This window comes from Sander lucioperca, chromosome 3 (assembly GCF_008315115.2).
Source record: "Sander lucioperca isolate FBNREF2018 chromosome 3, SLUC_FBN_1.2, whole genome shotgun sequence".
Classification (NCBI taxonomy): domain Eukaryota; kingdom Metazoa; phylum Chordata; class Actinopteri; order Perciformes; family Percidae; genus Sander; species Sander lucioperca.
The window spans coordinates 22,014,281-22,037,494 of NC_050175.1; the positions used below are offsets into that span (position 1 = coordinate 22,014,281).

The 23,214-nt window shown below is 38.9% G+C and overlaps 1 protein-coding gene across 4 annotated transcripts in view; it reads right to left on the bottom strand.

Annotated features, from left to right (window-relative positions):
* Nucleotides 1-141: 141 nt before the first annotated feature.
* LOC116067770 (ephrin type-A receptor 6-like) overlaps nucleotides 142-23,214 on the bottom strand; it is a 69,421-nt gene continuing 46,348 nt past the window's right edge. For 2 of the 4 annotated variants that reach the window (XM_031324342.2, XM_031324344.2), the window contains 11 exons: nucleotides 11,630-11,754; nucleotides 10,881-11,043; nucleotides 9,506-9,611; nucleotides 7,019-7,089; nucleotides 4,978-5,103; nucleotides 3,715-4,082; nucleotides 3,384-3,596; nucleotides 3,138-3,287; nucleotides 2,844-3,037; nucleotides 1,946-2,095; nucleotides 142-944 (listed from right to left, as the gene is read on the bottom strand). In XM_031324342.2, the coding sequence (XP_031180202.1) occupies nucleotides 830-944; nucleotides 1,946-2,095; nucleotides 2,844-3,037; nucleotides 3,138-3,287; nucleotides 3,384-3,596; nucleotides 3,715-4,082; nucleotides 4,978-5,103; nucleotides 7,019-7,089; nucleotides 9,506-9,611; nucleotides 10,881-11,043; nucleotides 11,630-11,754 (1,781 nt within the window). In that variant the 3' untranslated portion in view covers nucleotides 142-829. Of the gene's footprint in view, nucleotides 945-1,945; nucleotides 2,096-2,843; nucleotides 3,038-3,137; nucleotides 3,288-3,383; nucleotides 3,597-3,714; nucleotides 4,083-4,977; nucleotides 5,104-7,018; nucleotides 7,090-7,425; nucleotides 8,865-9,505; nucleotides 9,612-10,880; nucleotides 11,044-11,629; nucleotides 11,755-23,214 lie in introns of those variants that run through there. The other 2 variants (XM_031324343.2, XM_031324345.2) reach the window with 2 other exon arrangements.

A 23,214-nucleotide genomic window follows, 5' to 3' on the forward strand; every position in this document is an offset into this window, starting at 1 on the left:
TCCATGGATACCTGTGTGTGTGTGTGTGTGTGTGTGTGTGTGTGTGTGTGTGTGTGTGTGAGCATTTATCAGCCTGCTTTGAAGAGAGCTACAGTAGATGTTCTAGCCTGGGGTGGTTAAAGTCTGAGAGAAAACAAACTATTAAAATAGGGTTGTTTATTAAGGAACAAACATACTGATTAAAACATACAACTTTCACAAGACTTTTTCTACAAGACATACTGCATTATCATGAGGATAGAACGTACATTTCTATAAAATGTTTTGACATTCAGTGGTCTTCAGTTCAAAAAAACATGATTGTATTTACCATTCTGTCAATCTTTATTTCTGGTGAATTGTTTTATTAACCAGTCGGAAAGGTTGTTATTAAAATCGCATACTGTACCATTCATTACCATACCTTCTGTCCTATCCACATCTTCTCTGGTCTTGAGGTAACTGACTTGAGACCATTCAAAGTCAATAGAAACCATTGGATTGTCACTTGGAAAGAGAAGAGGTATTGGTGAACACTTGAATAGACACTAAAGAAAATAAGTCCTAAATTCAAGTGAATGCTAGTAGTTGCTGAGATAATAAAGAGACCGCATTTGGCCAATGCTGACAGAGGTTGGTTGTTGTGGAGGCTGTATTGATAATGATCCATAAGATGATGAATGTGTATTAACTAGACCACATGTGTGTCTAGCAGCAGACCGCTCTCGCATGAGCAGCGTGTGCTACACCTAACAGTCTGGTGCTTGTGCAATTAGTTGAGTGAGGATGCCAAGGAAGTCTGAGTGGTTTCCGACTCAGTGTGTACACAGTCTGTCTTTGTGCGAAGTTCTTACACTTGAAAGCCGCTCTGTTGGATGTGGTGAAGCTGCAGGCGAAGAGACTGTATGCTGCTTATGATTCTCCTCTGGTGGCCAATCAAACAGATCCCGATACGCCTGATGTCGCTAAAGGGGAAAAGAAGATTTACAGTTTTGAATTAGTTTCATAAGAACAGCAGACCTACTTGTACATCATGACAAACATGCAATAAAATTGTAAACGTGGCAAGTTAGAATTTTTTTAACATCTGGTGATCCCTTTTCTAATTCTGATCTAAAACTACATTCTCTCATGTGTTTATAACTTAAGTACAGTTAAAAAAGATTTTGCCAGGATAATATTTCAAAGTTAAAATTGTTGTTGTTGTTGTTGTTGTTGTTGTAATACTAATTTTGGCCACAAGAGGCTGAAATGCACCACTACCCTGTGTTCTAAAAAAGACCAAAAGCATTCATCTTTTCTTCCATCTGAGTTTTAATTTTTCAAAAAGGAACAATTCTTATTTGTCAACGACGTATGAGATTGATTTTGCGATTTCAACTAAAGGTGAACAGCAGAGTTTAGAGTGCATGGAGAAAGTAACTCACATGGAGAAAACATGAATGCTTTTAGTCCTATTTAGATCAAGGGGAAGTGGTGCACAACACACACTGATCCTGACTTCAACAACAAAATATCACCTGCCAAAACTTTATTTTCTGCCTGTTTTCACAAAAGGAAAAACAAGGAACTTAGAAAAATGATCCTCCAAGCATTACATTTTTTTTGAAGGCACCTATTGTTGCAAAATCTGTTCTTAAGTCAGACAAACAGGAGAGAAAACAATTTAGATCAGACTTAGAAATGGTCACTAGAATACCTGCAACGAGCACATTGGGAAAACTTGATAGTATGAACTATAACCATATTTAGAATATAAGGACAAATACTGTAATACTACTGTTGTAGTAGTTGTAGTGATATAGTTACACATACATACAGCCAGATAATTTCTTGTCAAAGCTTAATAGTGGAATCAATTTTATTACAATTTCACAATTGTTCTGTTCCTTTGATGCTTGTTTCCTTTTAGTGTGCTTTTGATACCGTACTGTAGCTGCACTCTGTGTAATTTGGCTTCACTCACTCTATACTCATGGTGGAAATGGAATCCAGTGTTGTGTATCCTGCTGTAAGGAAGTTGTTCTTATACTGGCTCATTTTGATGGAGTCAAGCCAGTCGCCAATAGAAATGAAAAGAGGGTAGTCTGGCATGTCCTCTGGGGAGTCAGGGTAACTGAGACAAACAAACGAGACAAGAGACAAGTTAGCATATTGTTGATCTGAATATTAAATATTCTTTGAATTACCGTGGCAGTGGTTTTCAATGACAAACTGTATACAGTAGACGGAAATAATATTCACTAATTATTTTCCAACACATACCCTAACCTGCCTTAAATAAAATTGGTTTCAATTTACTGTATGAGGTCTTGTATGAAAATCAACTTGCAGAAATTAGCATCAAATTAGTAATCCATCCCAGTCAATATTACAGATTTATTGTGAAAACTACATTATTATTGTAAAGAATGATAAACAAGATGTCCACGCTCGCTTAATGTTTTTCCTCTGGGTTTGATATTCTAACAAATAGCACATAAATAGATACATGAATACAATGCTATGAGGGAGCTGACAATCAAACTTTACATTTTGAAACTTCTAATAAGCACCTGAAGTATATTTATATTTATTAAGTATTTTTCACTCTCTTATTTTAATTACTGCATTATCATGCAGTGATGACTGTTCATATCTAAGCTAAATAGATTTTGACTGTGTGGCTTACCTACAGTATCTTAAACAAGTTTTAAGTCTGTGCAAGATGATTATCATTCCCCTACAGAAATGGAAAGTAATGGCTGCCTGGAAGGTAGGAAAACCATAAAACTGTACAGTATGCTTTAGATAGTGTTTACGCAACTTAATGTTAGAGGGCTAAAACATGCAATCCATTTACAAAGTGTCATATTGATACTTACCTCTGTACATCATTCACCAGAGTGAGCAGACTACTGGGATTAATTATGAGTTTGTCCAGGAAAGAAAGGACATTGTTGAAGCGTGGGCGCTGGTTAGCCTCCTTCTGCCAGCAGTGCAACATCAACTGGTGCAGTGTCACAGGGCAGCCCATTGGTGCTGGGAGACGGTATCCTTCTTCAATTGATAAAATGACCTAAGATCATCAACATCAATAAGTTAAATACAAATGCAAATGCTTTTTGTGTTGACCATGCTTTAGTGGTTATGGAGTTTTAATGTGATCAGCAGCTTACATCTTGATTGGACATCTCCCAGTAGGGCCTCTCGCCATATGACATCACTTCCCACATGACAATGCCATAGCTCCATACATCACTAACTGTGGAAAATTTTCCATAAGCAATAGACTCTGGTGCCGTCCAGCGAATTGGTATCTTTCCTCCCTGACACAAAAACAACAACAACAACACAAAATAAGCTTGGTTAAGTCAGTCTGTCAGATTGTAATATCCTGCAGTAACTATTAGATCTACACTTACTGTAGCAGTGTAGGCTGCTTCAGGTTCATCATCTTCGAGGACTCTGGACATGCCAAAATCAGACACCTTACACACCAAGTTTTCATCCACCAAGATGTTACGAGCGGCGATGTCTCTGTGAATGTAACCCATATCTGAAAGATAGGTCATGCCTACTGCGATGCCGCGCAGCATGCCAACCAGCTGGAGCACTGTGAACTGCCCGTCACGTGCCTGGTATGGTTGTGAGAGCGAGAAAGAGAGAGAAAGAGAGAGGACAAACATGTGATATATGGAGGACAATATTTCTTTAGGAAACAGGTGAACATCTGTGAACATGTCTTCCTCTCACCCGGAGGAAAGAATCAAGTGCTCCATTTTCCATGTATTCAACGACTATCATTACTGGTCTGCCTGAGGAAAAAGGTAAAAGACAGGATTTCAATGAGCAACAGAGAAAAGAGACTAAAGTAAAGAATGTAGTGAACTGATGCTGAAGAGAAGAGCACAGACAGATACACATATAGAGCTTACTCCTAGTAACCACTCCCTCCAGCCTGATGATGTTGGGGTTGTCAAACTGTCCCATGATTGAAGCCTCACGCAAAAAGTCTCGCCTCTGTTGTTCCACGTAGCCACCTTTAAGTGTCTTTATTGCCACAGCGATGTCCATCCTTCCAGGTATGCGCAACCGACCACAACAGACTTCTCCAAATTCACCTGTCAAAACAACACAATACATAAAAGGGTGCACTATCTTTCATACATCATAAGACGTATTCCCAATAGTTGTACTTTTACTGCAACTCAATGAAATAATAAAAACAATGCATACATTCAGTGCCCATATAATTTATCATTATTTCCTCTTCTTTGTAAAGTATAAATGTATGTTTTTGCTTAAAGAAATCAGGTAAAATAAACATTATGATTCACAGTTGGTAAGTTAATTAAAACCTGTAATTGAAACGAGAGAAATGTGTAAACACACAACAGTAGACTGCAGTTGCCTTGTCATTTAAACATCTGGAAGTACACACTGACTCCACCAGATGGAGCCCATGCTACAGAAAATAGGCACATGGGAGGCACCTTCATAATTACTCATGGGCTAAATAGCAGACACAATCTGTTCGATTTAATGAACCATCAAACATTATTATTCATAGTCAGCAGCACTGGCTTTGCACCTAAGGTATCATGCTATATACTACTTTAAAATGAGCTTGCTAAGAGGGACTGTAAAACAATTTAATTCAAACTTTACAAGGTTTAACATTTCTTCTAAAATAAAAATGTTAATCAACATTAAATGGGACCATTTCTCTATCAGGTGCTAGGCAACCGTCACTAGGGCATTTCTACAATATGCCTGTGTAATCCTACATAGGAATTTAGGAAATACCCAGATTAAGATAATGGCACACACTAAATAACCTCTTCTATCTGGTTTGCAGTCATGCATTATATGAAGTTATGTATTATTCTTGCACACAGGTGACACCTGTGCTGTTCCTGCCATAAATACAGGAAACACATGTACAGTATACAGTATAATTATGAGCCTGTATACATTGGTGTACATACAGTATTTACATGTGTGTATCCATTTTACCTGCACCAATCACCCTCTCGATGCATATATATGAGGGGTCTATCTCTTTGGCAAATTCCTCCACCGCCTGAGTGGGGTCTTCATACGTGTCTGGATCCACATAGGTCTTTATCCCAGAGAATGGGACTGGAAGAGAATACAATATTTACTTTTATTAAAAAATTAAACTTTGAGACACACACACACACACACACACACACACACACACAGCAAACGCACTGATAATCTGCAGAAATTTCCATGGCGAACATTCGCAGGTTTACGGACGCTTGTTGGCACTGTTAGCTCTTCTTACAGTCTAATAATAATAATAATAGAAACATGGTACACATGCAGATCAGATTATTTCTACCTTTGTACATACAAGAGATGGACACAATAACATGAGCACCTGTGCAATACGATGAAATAAAGTACTAAATCGTATATAGTAAAACCCAAAAGTGTAATGGCAGTTTTGAACCACAGGTTCCCTCACCAGATTTTAAAATACTTTTTTTAAACACAACTGTAATTTCGCACATTTTACTCTACACGTATAACACCCTTACCCATTATCTTACTCATTCTTTGTTTCTGTTTGTTTTGTGAACCACATTGTTGTCACTACTTACTTTACATATTTTTTTCAAAATGCAGAAGAAATCTTTCATTTGAATGGTTTTGCCTGCATAAACACGTTGTCTTTGGACCACAGCCCTGTGGTATACTGAACCATATAATGTAATTTATGTTGAGGCTGTGCGACAGACGTTGATTCTTGCTTCAACTGTATGAGACCAGAATTCATGGTATATTTGCTTCTATTATACTGTAAGGTTTTTCTGTGATGTTTCAAGGGATGGAGAAAAACAGAAAAAAAAAGAGCTCAGAAAATGCCCAAGAGCAGCATATAAAGACACTGCAGGCAACCAGGCTTCAGCATCCTCCTCAATGGCTGAGGCTGGGGACGCTGCTGCAGTGAGCACTGAGCATGATGACTGGCACAAATGATAACTTGAAGCAGCTCCTGGTACACCTCGAGCAGATGAGCTGGGGACTAAATGTACTTTATAGCTGTGTCAGCTCATATTGTAGAGCGTTGAAGGCTTCGTCTGAGATAGATTCAAGTTGGGATTCTACACTCTACCTCTGTCTCCAGGGCGTCTAAGCTCAGCTCTATAATAGAACAAGCCTTTTCCTACAGTTTGTTGAGCCTGCTGGCATCACCTGCCAGCAAAGCACACAACAGCAAAGAACAGACAACAAGAAAAGGCTGGGGAAGGCAAGGATTATAACTATTAAAAAAACACAAAAAAATCATAATATTTGAAGAAAAGGGTTAATGAATGCATGTTTGTATTGGCAAGAACGTTATCAGTCGTGTGCTGCAAGGAAAACTAGATGACTGATGATATGCAAAATATGTTTGTGTGTTTGTCTGTGGAGGGATTGGTTTGTCAGCATGTTACAATATTTTCATTCAGTCTTTCATGTTATTCTTTGAATCAATCCCAAATTCCCAAATTAGGCCCACAGATGATAGAATGGTTAGATTAGTCTCAGGAGCCAGACTTGTGTCCCTGCAGGCCTCAGATCCAATCCTATAGGAGCTCTCACTGAACTATGTTAGTAAATTGCAGGACACCATTTTGTTCCCAAAGAATGACACGCCTCCCCTATGGAGCCAATCAATAACCCTGTTTTTATCTCTAGTTGTACACCACACTTGGTTCAATCCTGTAATTCTTTTAACGGAACAGCGGTTACCCAAGTTTTGTCACAATCCAATAATTAGGTGTATGAGATACTGTGAGTGGTGGATCGTGACAAAAAACTGCATCAAAAAATTGAAATTCTGAGGCAAACTGTGACCACTCTTTGTAGAACTTGTGTTGTAACAAGGCCCTGGGAGTTGGAACATGCAGTCTGTCGAATGCAAGCTCACCAGTGTGAGAAAACACACACACATGCACACGTGCACACGCACATGCACACACACACACACACACACACACACACACACACACACACACACACACACACACACTATATACAGTACCATGTCCACTGTGAAAGCGAGTCCTCCTCTTCTCCTCTGACTTCATCCTGGCTTTAATGTACCCCTGACACCTGTACAGGTGAACCAGTTTGCCACAGAGTAAGAATCACCTTCATCACCACATAAAAAAAACCTATAACGTACATCCCCTGTTTTTTTTCCCTCACTGTCTTCACTCTTTTTGCCAGAAACCATCTTGTTGTTCTGTGCTCAACACAGTAAATTAGTTGACATTATTGCAGAAGACAAATAAGGCATCACAACAAAAAAGTGGAAAAGTGAACATTTGTTCTGACAGCAGAAATAGCAATCTTTTAGTTTGAAAAGACGTCTCTGGTGGAAAAACAGACAGCCATTTTCCTCTTTTCTATAACCCATTCATTTAGAGCAATTTTTTGTTCTTGCCTTTATGTAGTTTTTTCCCATTTTCCAGTTTTTGTTCTGTTCACAGTCCCACAAATTCAAGGCTTTCAAGGCTTAGTCTCCATAGAGGGAGAGTCGGGACAAAAGTAACAATCAAACACTAGTGTTAAGCAAAAAGAGCAATTTGCACCCTCCATTTAAACCACACAGAAGAAGGCTGCTGTTAAAAATGTAATCTGTGGATTATGTGCTGATCCTTTTCAGTCCGTGAAACGTTTGACTTTAGAAGAGTTTATTTATATGAAAAATTGTTTATAAGCCAGTTTTAAGAAGAAAAAAACACTTTGTTGATATGAAGACTCAATTGAACCTGAGTCAAAGAGAAATTAGAGATAAGATAACAATAAGATAAGATAGACTTTATTGTCCCGAAGAAAATTTGTCCTGGACACATACACATACAGTATCTGCTGTTTAGGAAATACAACATAACATAGTGAAGTGGTTCTCAAACTTTTTTTCAATAATGTGACCCCTTTGAATTTATCTTTTAGCCCAGTACCCCCTGAACAGCACAAAACATTTTTGGTAGAAAAAAAACAAACAAATATAAAGAGATACAATAGGGCGCTGCGCCTGTTTAGGCTAAACAACAACCTTGTAACTGAAAAACACTTAAATGCTAGCCTACATTTTGAATGTTTAGAACCCATTACTAAAGTCTTTCGTTAATATAGTATAGTTACTTTAGGAATTATGTATTAAAAAAATCTTACATACCCGCTGCAGTACTCCAAAGTATCCCCATTTGAGAAACACTGACATAGTGCATGCATACATACCTACATACAGTACACAGAGTGTCACCAGTCCACATGGACACAATCATAGTACATGCACAGACTGCATCAGCTGTTTTATGTTGTACAAGTCATGTACAGATAGTCTACCTTCCTCCACAGAGGAAAAAAAACACTTAAAATGATAAGAATTATAATGCCTTACTCTGAGGCAGAGTTTCAATTTAATTGAGTAACTTTTTCGATAATGAAACTCTTCCACAAATTGAGCCTTATTTAGCAACTTGGTGGTGTTGATTATGCTAATGATCTAATGTCACGAACATACACTGGTCATTAATGGGAGGCGTTCATCAAGTTGAAACAATCGATTTACGACTGTCTGTGCAATTGAGAGTTTTGTAAATCCAACTTGGAAACACTTGCATGAGCGAGCTTCAATCAATCAATCAATCAATTTATTTGTCACGTGAAATCATATAAAAACACAATTTCAGCGAAATGTATTCTGTCAGTTACTTCAATTTATGCATTAAAAACAGATAATAAATATATATATATGCGTATGATGTGGGGTGCAGTCTTAGTCAGTGTCCTCGTTTAGGATCCTAGTGGTCTGAGGGTAGAAGCTCCTCCTGAGCCTCTCAGTGCTGGCCTGGAGTATCCGGTACCTTGTTCCCGACCTCAACAGGGAGAAAAGTCTGTTACCCGGGTGGTTTGGATCTCTAATGATTCTCCTAGCCTTTTTCTTCTTTACAAAATAAACGCAAGAAAGATTTAGGATGAGCATACAAAAAGGCGGCCAGATGTCGAGAGTTGTCGATGTCTACCAAGTACCTGAATCTATTTTCTTTCTTTATAGTGAGACACGTTGTTCCCAATTCTTCAGTTCAGATTTTATTTTGCGAATGCTGTGATCAAAGATTATCACTTCAGCCTGTATTATAATTCGTTCAAAATCCAGACAAATTACCTCCAGATTCAGGGTCATTTTTCATTGTTTATTAATAAGAGGCAGACTGAAGACAACGGTCTGAGCTAACCTGTGGAAGTTAATGGAATGGAGCAAACTGCTGGTACATGCATTACATGCTGAGTAATTAGGCAGAAAATTGGTTCAGTCATTTGGAAAATAAGAGTGTCTGGCTGGTGGCAAACAGAGAGTCCATTAAGAGACTTCTGGTGGTAGCGTCACTCTGGAGATTATGAGAGGAGAAGCGCAGAGGTGTGTATGTGTGTGTGTGTGTGTGTGTGTGTGTGTGTGTGTGTGTGTGTGTGTGTGTGTGTGTGTGGTGTTAACAATAAGCCAGCATCAAAGACTTACCGTCCAGTGATGAGGAGGAAGAGGGTAAGGATGATCAACAGGGAGAAGCCTCCTACAGATGCTGTGACAACCACCAGAACTTGACCCTGATCAGCGATATCAGGATCTGCGGAAAGTGAGAACAAAGCAAAGCCAGGCCAGTCAGTACCTTTTACATTAATATATAACCAGCTCTCTCCCAGAGTTCAAACTGGAGAGCTGACACACTACTTGGCTATACGCAGCTGTTGCAATTTACTGAACACAGTGAGTGGATTGAAATTGATATTCAGTTTCTGTATTATATTATATTATATATATTTATCACTAATGAAAATGCAAAAGAAGGCATCCAGTCAGTTTATAGTATCCTTATGCTCGCTCAGGTTTCCCTTCTTAAACACATCTATGAACAATGCAACCACATTAATCATATAAATAGCTTATTTAAAATGACTGTTAATTGCTCTGCTTCTGCTGCTGAATTCAGGGCCTAAATCAGACTGCATTTTCATTATCCAGAAAGAGATTGAAATACATGAGCAGTTAATCCTGTACACTGAGAAATTTGGCTTTTACACATACATCTATTTAAAACCGTGACTTATTTTTATATTGGAAAGTCTTCTTCGTAACACTTACACACCAAACTAAAAGCTATTTTGAACTATTCTGCACATTTGCCTGTGAGCAAACAAACTGAAAATACATATGAAAAATATCTTTGAAGGAAGGTTTTGACAACAGATCCTTACGACACAACTTACAGTTGAGACAAATTGCTTTGCTCTTTGTGATAGAAGTTGGCAAAATGAAGGTAAACCAGTAAAACATGCTGTGACATGACACTATGTGGGAGTGAGTATTGTATGGGTTGAATAAGGTGAGAGAGAAGATGGCACATTTGTACAATCCGAGAATATAAATGGACTTCTGTCAGATGCACTGACATATGGGAGTATGAGAATGTGAAGGTGGACATCTACATCTTTGTCACCTAAAGTGTGTATCTTGTAGGATGATGAGCATTGCTGCATATTTCAGGATTAGAATCAGCAGAGCATTATGTGTGCATCAGCAGCCTACAGAGCTTATAAACATTTAAATAAAAGGCTCACGCCTGAAGAAGCACTGATGGGTTTCACTGATCCATCGCAAAGAATGATCATAAAATGTCTCCATGGATTTCATGAGGTTGTTGATCAACACCGATGGCTTTAAATCTCTGGCTTTAAAACTCCTTTCTTTTCCTGTGCATTGTTTTAAAACAAAACTTTACATCCATTACAATTTCAACACAAATCTAACTGACTGGATGACTGAATATCAGTGCCGTTCATTCCTAAAACACAGCCAGTATAAACACAAAGGCATGCTTGCTCCCCTACAGTCGTACCCTCAGCTGCAGTAGCAAACTCAAAGTTGGGGCTGTACGCTGTGTAGCCAGCAGCAGTGCGAACTCGCACGTGGAAGACATAGACAGTCGAGGGTCTGAGCCCCGTCACCACCACGTTGGGGGCTTTGGTCCGTGTTGAGGAGTAGCTCAGCTGCTCTTGCTCCTAAAAAAAAGAAAAGAAAAAAAAAACAGAAACAGATTGCCAGAGATGATAAACAAAAGTCAAGTTTTGGCCGGACAGACGAACATGTGTTTGCATAGACCCATTATCACAACAACGTTTGAAGCCAACGCCTCGTTTTCATCCAATTAACTTTCAGAGCAGATGGTGAATAAAACGGAGACAGCGATACATTATGGATGCTCTGCACTGACATTTGGGTTTCTGCATGCTAACAATGTACATTGTTCTGTAAGCAGTGATTGTTCTCTGTATATGGAATGGGTGGTGATGGTGCAGTGGATATGACACGTGCCTTTGATGTGGGAGATCTGGGCTCGATTCCCACTGCGATACACCAACCAATGTGTCCCTGACCAAGACACTTAACCCATAGTTGCTACAGAGGCGTGCAACCTCTGATATATAGCAATTGTAAGTCGTTTTTGATAAAAGCGTCAGCTAAATGATAATGTAATGTAATGTAATCACTTAGGTGCATTTCAGTGCTAAAATATCTGTAATACAAACCACTGCACAACTAAGCAATTAACACATGCTTGCAATTTAGTATAATAAAAGACTTTACCTTCTCAAAGTATTTGACTTCATAGTCCACTATGTCTGAGGGCAGCTGTCCCACGTCTGACCAGGAGAGGGCGATGCTGTTTTGAGAGGCCCAGTCTTTCCTGACTACACCCACCAGAGCTGGACCTGAAGATGCAGTCAAAGAGTACAGGGTGTCAGCATGTGATTACAAATGAATGAGCCTATTTGACTTAGTGACTAACTTATTTACTAAGGGTCATGTGCCAAAGAGTAATTCTTGGGAATAGGATTGGGAAAAACATTAGAAAGAGAAATGTAATGCAAGTTTACAGCAGGACTGAGTCACCCAGAGGTCCGGGGGAATGAGGAAATCAACATCTCACTGCTGAACTAACTAATATTAGCTTGACCACCCAACCACGCTTGCTAAATACATTTTTTTTTTTTTAACTTATGTTCTTTATTTTTTTTTTTTACTATATGTTGCATTTAATTGATTTTGTGTTATTTCTGTTGTCACTGCTGCACAACCAATTGTCCTCTCTAGGGACAAATAAAGTTCTACTTCTAATTAGTGATTTGAGCCATTTACAGCTCGGGCCACTGCAGAGAACTCTAAACTGAATCCACTGATTTCAGAAACACGACCGCAAAAACACATTTTAAAAGTATCTCCAGCCATTGCAAAAAAATTCATCATTGAACAAAAAGTTTCAAAAGTCCAAACTGGAAAGAAAATCTGAAATAGAGCATAAGAAAAGTGCATCCTGTATACGTAACTTCTCCACTCTCCAGCTTACAGAAGACAATCTCAAGAAAAACAACTTTAAAAGAAATGTAACAACCTTATTGCAGTTTGGAAGATAAATTGTTTTAGTATCACAGGAATACCCAAAGGGAAAATAGGGCCAAGAAACCATTTTACTGTCCAGCTCCAGTATGATGTGTGGCCTGAGAGAAACACTTTTGTTAACCAAACCACTAGACCTACAGCAACTGTTCAACATGTTTGTCATTATTGCTGAATTTGGGGGAATATTTTGCACAAGGCTGCTGAGGAGACACAAAATCACCCAGCAGAGATTCAAATATTTATCATCAATTATTCATAAAGCCTTTGCTTGAACAGAATATGAGTTGGCAAACTAATAGATCCAGTCCCTCTGTTGTCGAGCGTGATGTTTGGCAGATCATTGTTGGAATACAAATTCCAGTCCAGATTGATGTCTTAAACTGTCCTCACGCTCAGAGAAGCAGATAACCTACTACACACAGAAGGCCACAGACCGGATGTGGCACTTCGGAAAAGTGACGTGTCGCTGTATCAAGTTGGACGCATTGGGCTTCAGATGCGACTTTCACATACAGCACATAACAGCACCGTAACCGTAACAGCACGGCCGAGACTGATGCTTCATAGTCCAGAAGCTCGACCATTTTGACTTGTATTAAAACAAAACTAAAAGGGCACAGAGAAAATTTGTGCATACAGTAAGCAAAAGTTTGATGCTGACTCCTGCAAAAAGCCACACTCGTGGAGACAAATATATAAATTTAAGGTGTCCAACTTTTATATTAGAATGCATGAATTCAGTCTTTGTGAACATGCATTTCTGTATGAACCCAAACTACACAAAGCCACAAAAGTTTAGTTTCTATATTATATCTGCTTCATTATATGTAGCATGTTCGCTTATAGGAGTCATGTAACGTTAGTCGGAATGTTTATAATAATATCCTACATATTGGTGAATTTGGGTAGGTTTTATGAAACTAAAAATAACGTTATCGTATACCGGCGGCTGCCTTTTCCAATCAACAGCGCTGCAGAGAGCTCCAGACAGCCGGGGATATAAGAGCAGGCAGTGCCGGAACAAATACGCCAACACATCGCCAACAGTATGATAATAACATCCAAAACACACGATTCACTCTGGGACATGAGAAATGCGTAGTGTGGCCAAGGACACATAACTGTTCTCACTGCTATAAGAATGTGGACATATGTGGCCTAGACCACCTCCAAAGGCGGTTTTAGTGATCGGATCTCAATGTTTCCTCAATGCGTCCGGAGGGCATTTCCCCCTGTACTTAGAGCTGTCCACTTGTGATCCGATCACTCAGATCCAAATTTGATACCAGGTCCAAATGGGGCCTTTTAAACAGTTTGCAGAGCCAGATCATACATCTGCCATGTCAGCCATGTTATTGCAGGTAACATGTGTCCTCTCTATCCTGGTGGCAGGTGGTGTCTGAGCCACACAGAGTGCCTGGAGATGTTGTGGGGTCTCAAGCCTCTCAGTCTGGCTGCCTGCTGCAGTTAATAATGGCACACAGCAGACACATCAACAAAAATATACACCATGTATTGACAGAACACTGCAGTGCAAAAGTGCACAGGCAAAGCAGACAAAATCCAATGAGTTGCTGAGCGAATGTCATCAGCGCCATACCTGGAAGTTTTAGCTTAATAAGTGCAGTATCTACTCGAGAAAAAAAGCAGTCATTAACAAAGAGCACAATATTAAACACCAGTTCCTTTAAACAAATCCTTCAGCAAGTTCTTTCAATGAAACATTTTTTACTTACTATCTCATAAAGCAAAGAAAAGAACCAGGAACTCTGTAATATTTAGCTTATTTTGCTTGAAAAAAAAATGTCTTGAATGATGAATTGATATTCTAGTATTCAACTACTTCTAAACCCGCAAAGTCAAGTTTGTCACTCTGTAGTTATCAAAAACCACTGTACAAGGACCCCGATTATGTTTGTGAGGGCTTATTATTAGTTTTAAATGTAGTTAAAACCATAAAAAGATTCCTTGACCAGACCAAAATTTAAATAATTATGTACATTTGTAAATATAATATATGCTTGTGATTTCAATGAATCAGTTAAAACATATCTAAGCAAGAATGTTACCCATAAATGTTTCAATAAGAAATTATGTTTTTCAGTTGGCACCGGTGTAACCAGGAACATAAATATGCATAACCCACTTAAGGGATAAGAATGTCCGTGAGAATCACATTACTAGAGGGGATTTCTGTCTGCAGAATACAGCATAATGTTATGTATCTATCACCATGCGTGTGTGTGTGTGTGCCACTGTGCTTGAGGAGTTTGTAGTTTCCTGTGTGTGGACATTTTTGCAATGTTAGAAAATGCTCTAAAAACCCTCTAAACTCTTATGCAAGAAGCTATTTTAGGTTCAAATCAATCCACTGGTTAGAAAGCTACTGCTCTGTATGAGTGAGCTCAAAGAAAACAATTAAGGTCATTACAGTTTAATCACAATTCCACACATCAAAAGATAATTGAGAATCTATAAGCTCTATAGTTGGTTTATTGGCAACATTAAAAAAAAAATAGGTTAACCCTCAACTAGAGATACAGAAAGATAAAGAAAGGACAGAGGGGGAAGAAGAGAGTGAGAAAGAGTGAACAGAGAGAGCTTTAAAGAAATCCCACGAGGTTGCATCTCCCCAGCATCTGAGCATATAAATAGACGTCAGCCTTATTCCCAGAGCAAAGGAGATGCAAACAGAAGAGAATCAACTGGGGGAAAGGGGAAAAGAGCAAATTAAAAGAGAGAAAAGCTCCTGAATCAGGACACCATAAAACAGTGGAAAATGGTCACACGTGGATTTAGCATGTGAGAACTTTGCATGACTCTTGTTGTTATTGTTTTGTAAACAAAATAATAAAAATAATAACAATATTAAAAAAGACAAGTGAACAGCCAGTAATTTCCCATGTGAGGTCCATATGAAAGGTTATGTACATAAACCTCTCCTTTCTACCCAAATGTTTAACTGGTCAAAGTAGTAGCAGCCATAGAAAGACCTGGGGCCTGTTTCAGAAAGCAGGTTTAGTGAACCTGCCTAGTTTGTTAACCCTGAGATGAGGGAAACTCTGGGTTTTCTGTTTCAGAAAGGGAGGTTAATCTAACCTGAGAGAGAGGGGTAACTCCAGCCCATTTCAGAAAGAGAGGTAACTTAGGGCGTTTTCACACATGAAAGTCCGAACCAAGGTCCGGACCAAGGTTCATGTTTTTGTTACATTGTATACATTTGATCCGGTAAGTTTTGGTTTCACACTGCAGTTATGCAAGCGCACTAAAGATGTATACGTGACAAAACTACGTCCTGCCGTCATCACATACGTGAGCTGCGTCTCCAGGTACTTATAATTGATTGGTTTGTTGACGGGCTTCCCCGTCCTCTCGTATCCTCTCTCTGGGTCGGAGTTTTTTCAACTGACTGCTGCTCTCCCCTACAGCCGCGGCTCTTTTTGTTTTGTTGTGATGTTGAGAAGCAAGACACTGGAACTTTCTGGAGAATTTATTCAGAGACAAACGGAAACCTACACAGTAGCCTACATTTACTACCACTTAACAAATAAACTGCTGATGTATTCTCAGCTCTGATAGCCGACAGCTGTCTCCTCTGAGCGTAGTCACCGTCACTCTCTCAGCACCGAGCTATTCCTTAAAGGAGCTTCCCCGGTCTTGTAACACAAGGAGAGCCTGCCAGAGCTCCTTGTATTTGGTCCGAAAGTCCGAACCATCCAAAAAATGCTTTCACACTGTAAACGAACCGGACCATGGTTCAGTTTGGTCCGGACCGAGACCACCTCTTTTGGTCGGACCAAAATTTGGTCTTTTGATCCGGACCGTGGTCCGGGGGAGGTTTCACACCTCTAATTTTGGTTCGGATCAAACTGAAAAGTCCGAAAGTCCGGACCAAATGAGGTATGTGTGAAAACGCCCTTAACCTCAGAGTCAGTTACTATGGTAACTGAGCCTGTGAACCTAACAACTTCAATAAACCTCGAGTTTCTCTCAGTCTCCTCCCTCTGACACAGCGCTCTTTCATTTCCTCATTCATTCATTCGGTCTGTATCAGGCGCATTTTAGCGCAGTTTGTTCTCTGCATGAATAAAAAAACAGGGTTGGTTTATTAACCATGTTGGGCAGACTATAAAACGTTTTTGTTCCGAACATGGCATTTCCTTTTGTCGATCCTGTTGATGAAGAAGCTGTATTACTTCGCAGGGAGTTAAACATACGTCGGAAGATGATATTAAGGCCTCGACTATAGATGTATTTTCATTTCCAGATAACTACCTATTTAAGCGGTATCGTTTTTCTTCCCAGTTTATCAGTTATGTAGCCTACATAACCTTATCTGTCCTCATATCACTAACGTCACCCATCGTGGACATGCTCTACATCCTAGCAGATTCTTTTTGTCGCATTTGTTTTTTTTGCAAACGGCAGTTTTCTTTACAACATTGGTGATGCGGAGCATATTAGTAAAGCGCCATCAGAAGAGTGTGACTCGCTCTGAAACGTGTTTTAAATGTTTGTGTAGAGTTCCCTGGACACAAACCAGTAATAGACATTAAAAAGAAATAAATTATTGTAAATCATAATTCTGTTAATGATGGTGCTGCAACATCAGAATGGGATTAGTAGCAGTTTACTTTTTCGCCCGCAGGATTGCACCTAAATGAAATTATAGGTGTAGCCTACTACCATTCCAGTTTTCACCAGTAATATTATAGGTTACCTGTGATTAAATATGAAATTAATACACTATATTAGAGCTTACGCATTGACTCAAGCAACAATTTCTTTCCCACACCAATTTTCGCTATTTTACAGCAGCCGTTGTGTTGCTTTTTTTTAACTAAATATATGTTCAAACTCGCTGTATGTGTGCATGAATATTTCCGCCGACCAGTTTGTTTGTGGTTGTTACCATGGTGAATCGTAGTATCATGGCTCCATTCATGCTGTCTTTTTATTGTGGTGGTGCACGCGCTTAACTCTGAGTCAACCTACTCCGAGTTGATTGAACCAACTCAAATCAGCTGTTCTGGAACCGAAAACTCAGAGTTTCCCATCTCAGGGTAAATCAACTCAGACATCAGGGTTAGACTCAGAGTTTGGTAAACCTCCTTCCTGAAACAGACCCCTGATGAAACATATGCTCAGAACCCAAATTGGGAATGTGTCTCTTAAAGTGGCCATATTATGCTTATTTTCAGGTTCATAATTGTATTTTGAGGTTGTACCAGAATAGGTTTACATGGTTTAATTTTCAAAAAACACCATATTTTTTGTTGTACTGCACATTGCTGCAGCTCCTCTTTTCACCCTGTGTGTTCAGGTCTCTATTTTAGCTACAGAATGAGACATCCTACTTCTGTACCATCTTTGTTGGGATTCACACATGCGCAGTAGCTAGGTAAGGATCACATCATCTAGCTAGCTGTTTCTCTTACTTCAGTCTGTACAAGGCAGGATAGCCGGAAGACTTCTTCTAAATGAAGGCGCACTTCCAACTTTGCGTGGAATACCTGCAGAACAGGGACATGTAAGTAGTTCTTTTGTAGATTATGGTGAACTTGTGTGTGTTGTAGCAGTGTTTTGCCATTGAGAACGAGGGGGCCTAACCGCTAGCATGGTTTTGCCCCCTCGTTTCGGCTAGTGACGTAGAAAGCCGTGCAGATTTTGAACAGCTCACCCGGAGACTGTAGGCAGGTTACATTCAGAAACCCGTATCTCACTCAAAACAGCATGGATGTTTTTTTTTCCAAGTTTATATGTGTGTGGAAGCACCAGAGACACAAAATAACACCCCAAATCCCAGAAAAAAAGTGTTTCTTTTATAATATGGGCACTTTAAAAAGCTGCATTTGTAACTGTAGTTGTTTGCCTTCCACTGGTATTTTCCCCTTGTGGTTTCTTGCTTGCCTAAGCAGAAAAGATGACGGTAATAAATTGACAGTACCAACAGTTACACTATATGCCGTTGACAGCCACAGATGTTCGAAAAAGGGCCAACAACAGCATTGGCTGGCTAAATGTCAGATTGGAGGGTAAGAACTCTTAAATTTGGCAATCCTAAAACGATGTCATAGTGATAACTCACTGTATGTGAAGCTATAATCAAACTACGTACCACAGGCTATACATGCACACTTATGAATGCAATGTGACTTAAAAACATACTGATTGGGCACACGTTTGTTATAGTGAACCAACAACGAGTCAGAAGACAATACAAAAAATATCACTGAACCGTATTACTAATTACTTATTAATAAGTATATGTTTATCCAATTTTAAAAAGTGCAACACAATCTGTAGTAGTGTAGTAGCAGAGCAGTAGTCTGGAATGATTAAAAGACAATGAGCACAACTCTGTAGAGATTTAACCATTTAAACCAGCGGCTATTCAATTTAGATTATTTCAGCAAGGATCAATGCATCATTAAATCTCATATTTTGCGAATGATTTGATTCGACTAGATATGTATTTCAATTAATTTAGATTCTTCCAGGCGTCACATATATAAAACCTAACCTATACCACCAACAAAACACATGTAAACTTGGACACAAGTGTAATCTTTAGTTTCAGCCTCTGTTTGGACACAAGCATTTATCTTACATAAGGATTACTTTTAACACAGAGTGAGTCTATCTTTGTAGGTTGTCTCTCTGCTCCTGTTGTAGGAGCAAATTTTTCCTCTGTGCATCAAGCACCTAACACAAATTTGCACTGATTTATCTGTGCCTTTTCACAGGATACTGCAGTGAACTTTGTGGGAGGAATCATCAGTGAGAAACGCTCTGCTGAGCAATAACTACAGTGTATTTTGAGGGGAGTGCAGTTCGCTGTGCATAAACACAGAAATCATCTTGCTCACTCTGCTCTGCGTTGCTGCCCTGCCAGGCTACAACAAGCCAAAAACCAGCATCCTGCTTTACAAAGTGAAATTAAGTGCGGAGGAGAGTGCACACAAAGGGGCATCCAAGATGATCAAATGTGTCTTCTGAGAATCTATGACTACACAAATATTGTTCAGCTTTTACGACTACAAAACTGAATGATTACTTCAGTATATTATATCATCAGAAGGCAATAAACACTCCACTCTGTTCAAAGACAAAGTGATCATGCATCTTCCTTAACTGGGCATTATAACTTATCAAAGTTAGACAAGCACACAGAGAACTTATAAGTAAGTTTGATTAATAGGTTTAGCATAATTAAAAGCATAATGAGGCATTAATATGCAATTTACAAATGCAAAAGCATGTCAACAGAAAAAAACCCGAAAAAAACCCCCAGTTAACTGCTAATTCTGCTTTTGATTGGCTATTATTCCATCATTGACATAATATCACAATCAATTACATGAATCACGTTGCAGCATCTGTGTTAATTGGCAATGAACCTGTCCATCCTAAATCCATCCAAACATAAGTTTGGACAAGCACAGATTTACAACAAGCCTTTTCTCTGAACTCAATACATGTTACACCTCATTTGAATTTAAAGTATGTTCTGGAGCGCTTCTGAAACAAATGTTTCGCATTAAACATCAGACACATGGTGCTGTGAAGGATTTAAATAGATTTTCTAACATTGGTCTGTCATTAGACGGCATCATCAAGAAGCCTCCTGAATGATTTTACTCTATGTACAGCTAAAATATAGACGTTAATTGTTTATTTACATTTGTGGGAGATATTTATGTGTGAATTTCCTGTGGATTCACGTAAACATTTCAGTCCAATGAACTGCAGATAATGAGCCACAGAAAACTGCATTCAAACCTTATGAATGATGTAGAGTGGGCTAACTTACAGAATACTTTCCTTTTTATTTAACCCTTTTCCTACATAAAATGTGAGCGAACGGTTATTTATTTAAACTAATAGTATGTGTGTGTGTGTGTGTGTGTGTGTGTGTGTGTGTGTGTGTGTGTGTGTGTGTGGTAGAGAAAAACAAGAGCACTGACTAACAGACCACATGCTGTGGGTGGTACATGGGTGAAGCAAATATGTGTTCAAATGTCATACGTGTATGGATTTGTTTTCCTGCTTGTTTGCATGCATGTCTGGCAGTGTGTGCATACAGTGTATCTACTGAGGAAAGGCAATTTGACAAGTTAATCCATTCTAAACATCCTAATGGAAACATCCCCACAGGCTGCTCCTCCTCCTCCACAGAGATTATTTTTGCATTTCAGCTTCCTCCCGTCAGTCTAGCTGCCTTTGCCCGGAGAGATGGGTATGAAGTGACTCATGCACACCTGACATCTGGTTTCCATAGTATGGCAGCCTATCAGCAAAACATTTCTAAAAATAATACTTGATACAATATTTTTTACTCAGGGGAGAATTAGCCACGAGAAATGACTGTTGAAGTTATGAACCTTTCTTGAATGAGAAGGAGCCTGATTCAAGACCAATAGGCAGGTGCTATGATTATTGGGACCATTTTTTCCCCACTTACCAACTATGCACTCTGTATTGCCTGAAAAACTGAGAGAAGTGTCAACATAACTATAATGAATCATAACAGAGAGCCAATAAACACAAAAAGGTTGGTAGAAATTTATAATAACTTAAAAGGAAATTGGTCATATTTTTTAATCACACGTCAAAGTCTAGAGCTGGTCCACCACTTTGGTCCAGACTGAAATATCTCAACAACTAATTGATGGATTGCCATGAAATTTGCTACAGACATTCATGCCCCCCACATGATGAACCTTGCTGACTTTGGTGATCCCCTGACTTTTCCTCCAGCGCCACATCAGTTCAACATTTTATTTTGGCCAATACTTCTATTTACTTCCAAATAACTGCAAACTATTGACATTCTTCCTCAGCTGTACTTTGTGTTTTGTGCTAATAAGCAAATGTTAGCATGCTAACAAGGTAAACGAAAATAGTGAACATGGTCAACATTATACTAAAATGACACTTTTTTCCACTTCCTTTCTGTCTCCACAGTTGTATTATTAAACCAAAAGTAATTCTCCTATTGTTATCTAGTGAGTTAGTGAGAAAATGATAAACTGCAACAACCTTGCTGCTACGGTTACGGCAGCCTATTATTGCACACAAAGATGATTTAGCACAGATATACCTAAATCCCTATTTTGATATCTGAGCCACTGATGAGGGTCTGTCTTGTTCTCATCAGAATTTCATCTCAATACTGGCTTGCTGCACTTGCTGAAAGGAGAGAAAATGTGCACATACATCCCAGTATAATTTATTAATCCACTCCCTTTCATTTCCACATTCTCCATCACTTATTCCATCAATATTCTTGCCCTTAAAATATCAGGTTCAGGTTCCAATAGTCTCTAGAACTCAGGTCTCTTATTTTTCCCCAATGCAGTGCTAACTTGAGGACATCTATCTGTAGTTGATCTCAGGTCAGCCAGAAACTGCTAATTAGGACTGGGTTCAAGTCACAATGGCTCTGTCAGCTATTTAAGGGTCAGATATATGTTTCACCTATTGACAAATTTAGCGGGATGGAGAGACAGCGAATGTGGAATAAGCCACAGGGTGCTCAGGAGGGAGAAAGGCAAATCTAGGTGCAGAATAAATAAATGTTCCTGTTACTGTAGCATAAATGTCTCCATCTGTTCCCATGCAAATGCAATATTTATGATCTATGAATCAGGTATTATGTAACGACAGTATAAGCATATGTCAAGCATAAGACTGTAAATGTAACCTTTATTAATATTTTATAAATAAATATGGCTAGTTGAATGTTAACCCTCAACAATCTGTCAACATATGAACATATGGAATACATAAACTGCAAATGTACTGCAAACTAAAATTTGTGATTTTTAGGAACAACTGCAGTCAATAGTGTCCTATAGCCAATATGCACCAACATTATGGAATTTAACTCAAAGCCTTAATATGCAGTTTAATTTTTCAAATACAGTGGACAATTACATTACCAGTATCTATAAGTGAGTGACTGTAAGCATTCAACCTAAACTGGTCCCTCACAGCCAGTCCACAGATGCTCCAACCAATGTTGTGGATGAGCACTACAAGAAATGCAGACTATTTTTCCACTTTATTTTTGTTTCGATATCTTGTTAATGCTTGTGTTAGTTAGATAGATAGGGGCGGCGGGTGTTTTTGGGCAGTTGTACTTTTTATATATTTTTTTTAATTTTTTAGGGTTGGGTTTTTTCTTTATTCTTTTAGACAGGAAACGGGGGAGAGAGAGAGAGGGAATGACATGCAGCAAAGGGCCTCGGATCTGATTTGAACTGAGCCTACATGGGGCGCACACTCTACTAGGTGAGCTATAGGCCGCCCCGGCAGCAGTACTTTTTGTAACCTGCTAGTTTGCAAACAATTCTTCGGTTTTGCTTGGCTCCCTGCCACCCCACAGTCTGAATGGTCCACTGGGAAAATTGCCACCGTTCCAGATGGCCATTTTGCCCATGCCAGCAGGATTAAAATGACAAATGTGTGGCAATATTTTGTGGCTTACCATGTACTATTTCAGCCCTGCAAAATGTTTTAAAATTGATTTCTGTAATTATGAAATTCATGGCTGCAACAAACATTATTTATCTTTCAAATATTTTTTTAAAAGTCATACCTTATTCAGAAAATAGACCGTGGAACTGATTTGCTTTTTTTGTCTTACTAACAGTACAAAACCCAAAGTTCTCTAATTACAGTAATGACAAACAGAAATTTCACATCTGAGAAGCTACAGTAGAACAAGCAAATGTTTGGCATTTTTTCTTAATAAACGACTTAACCAA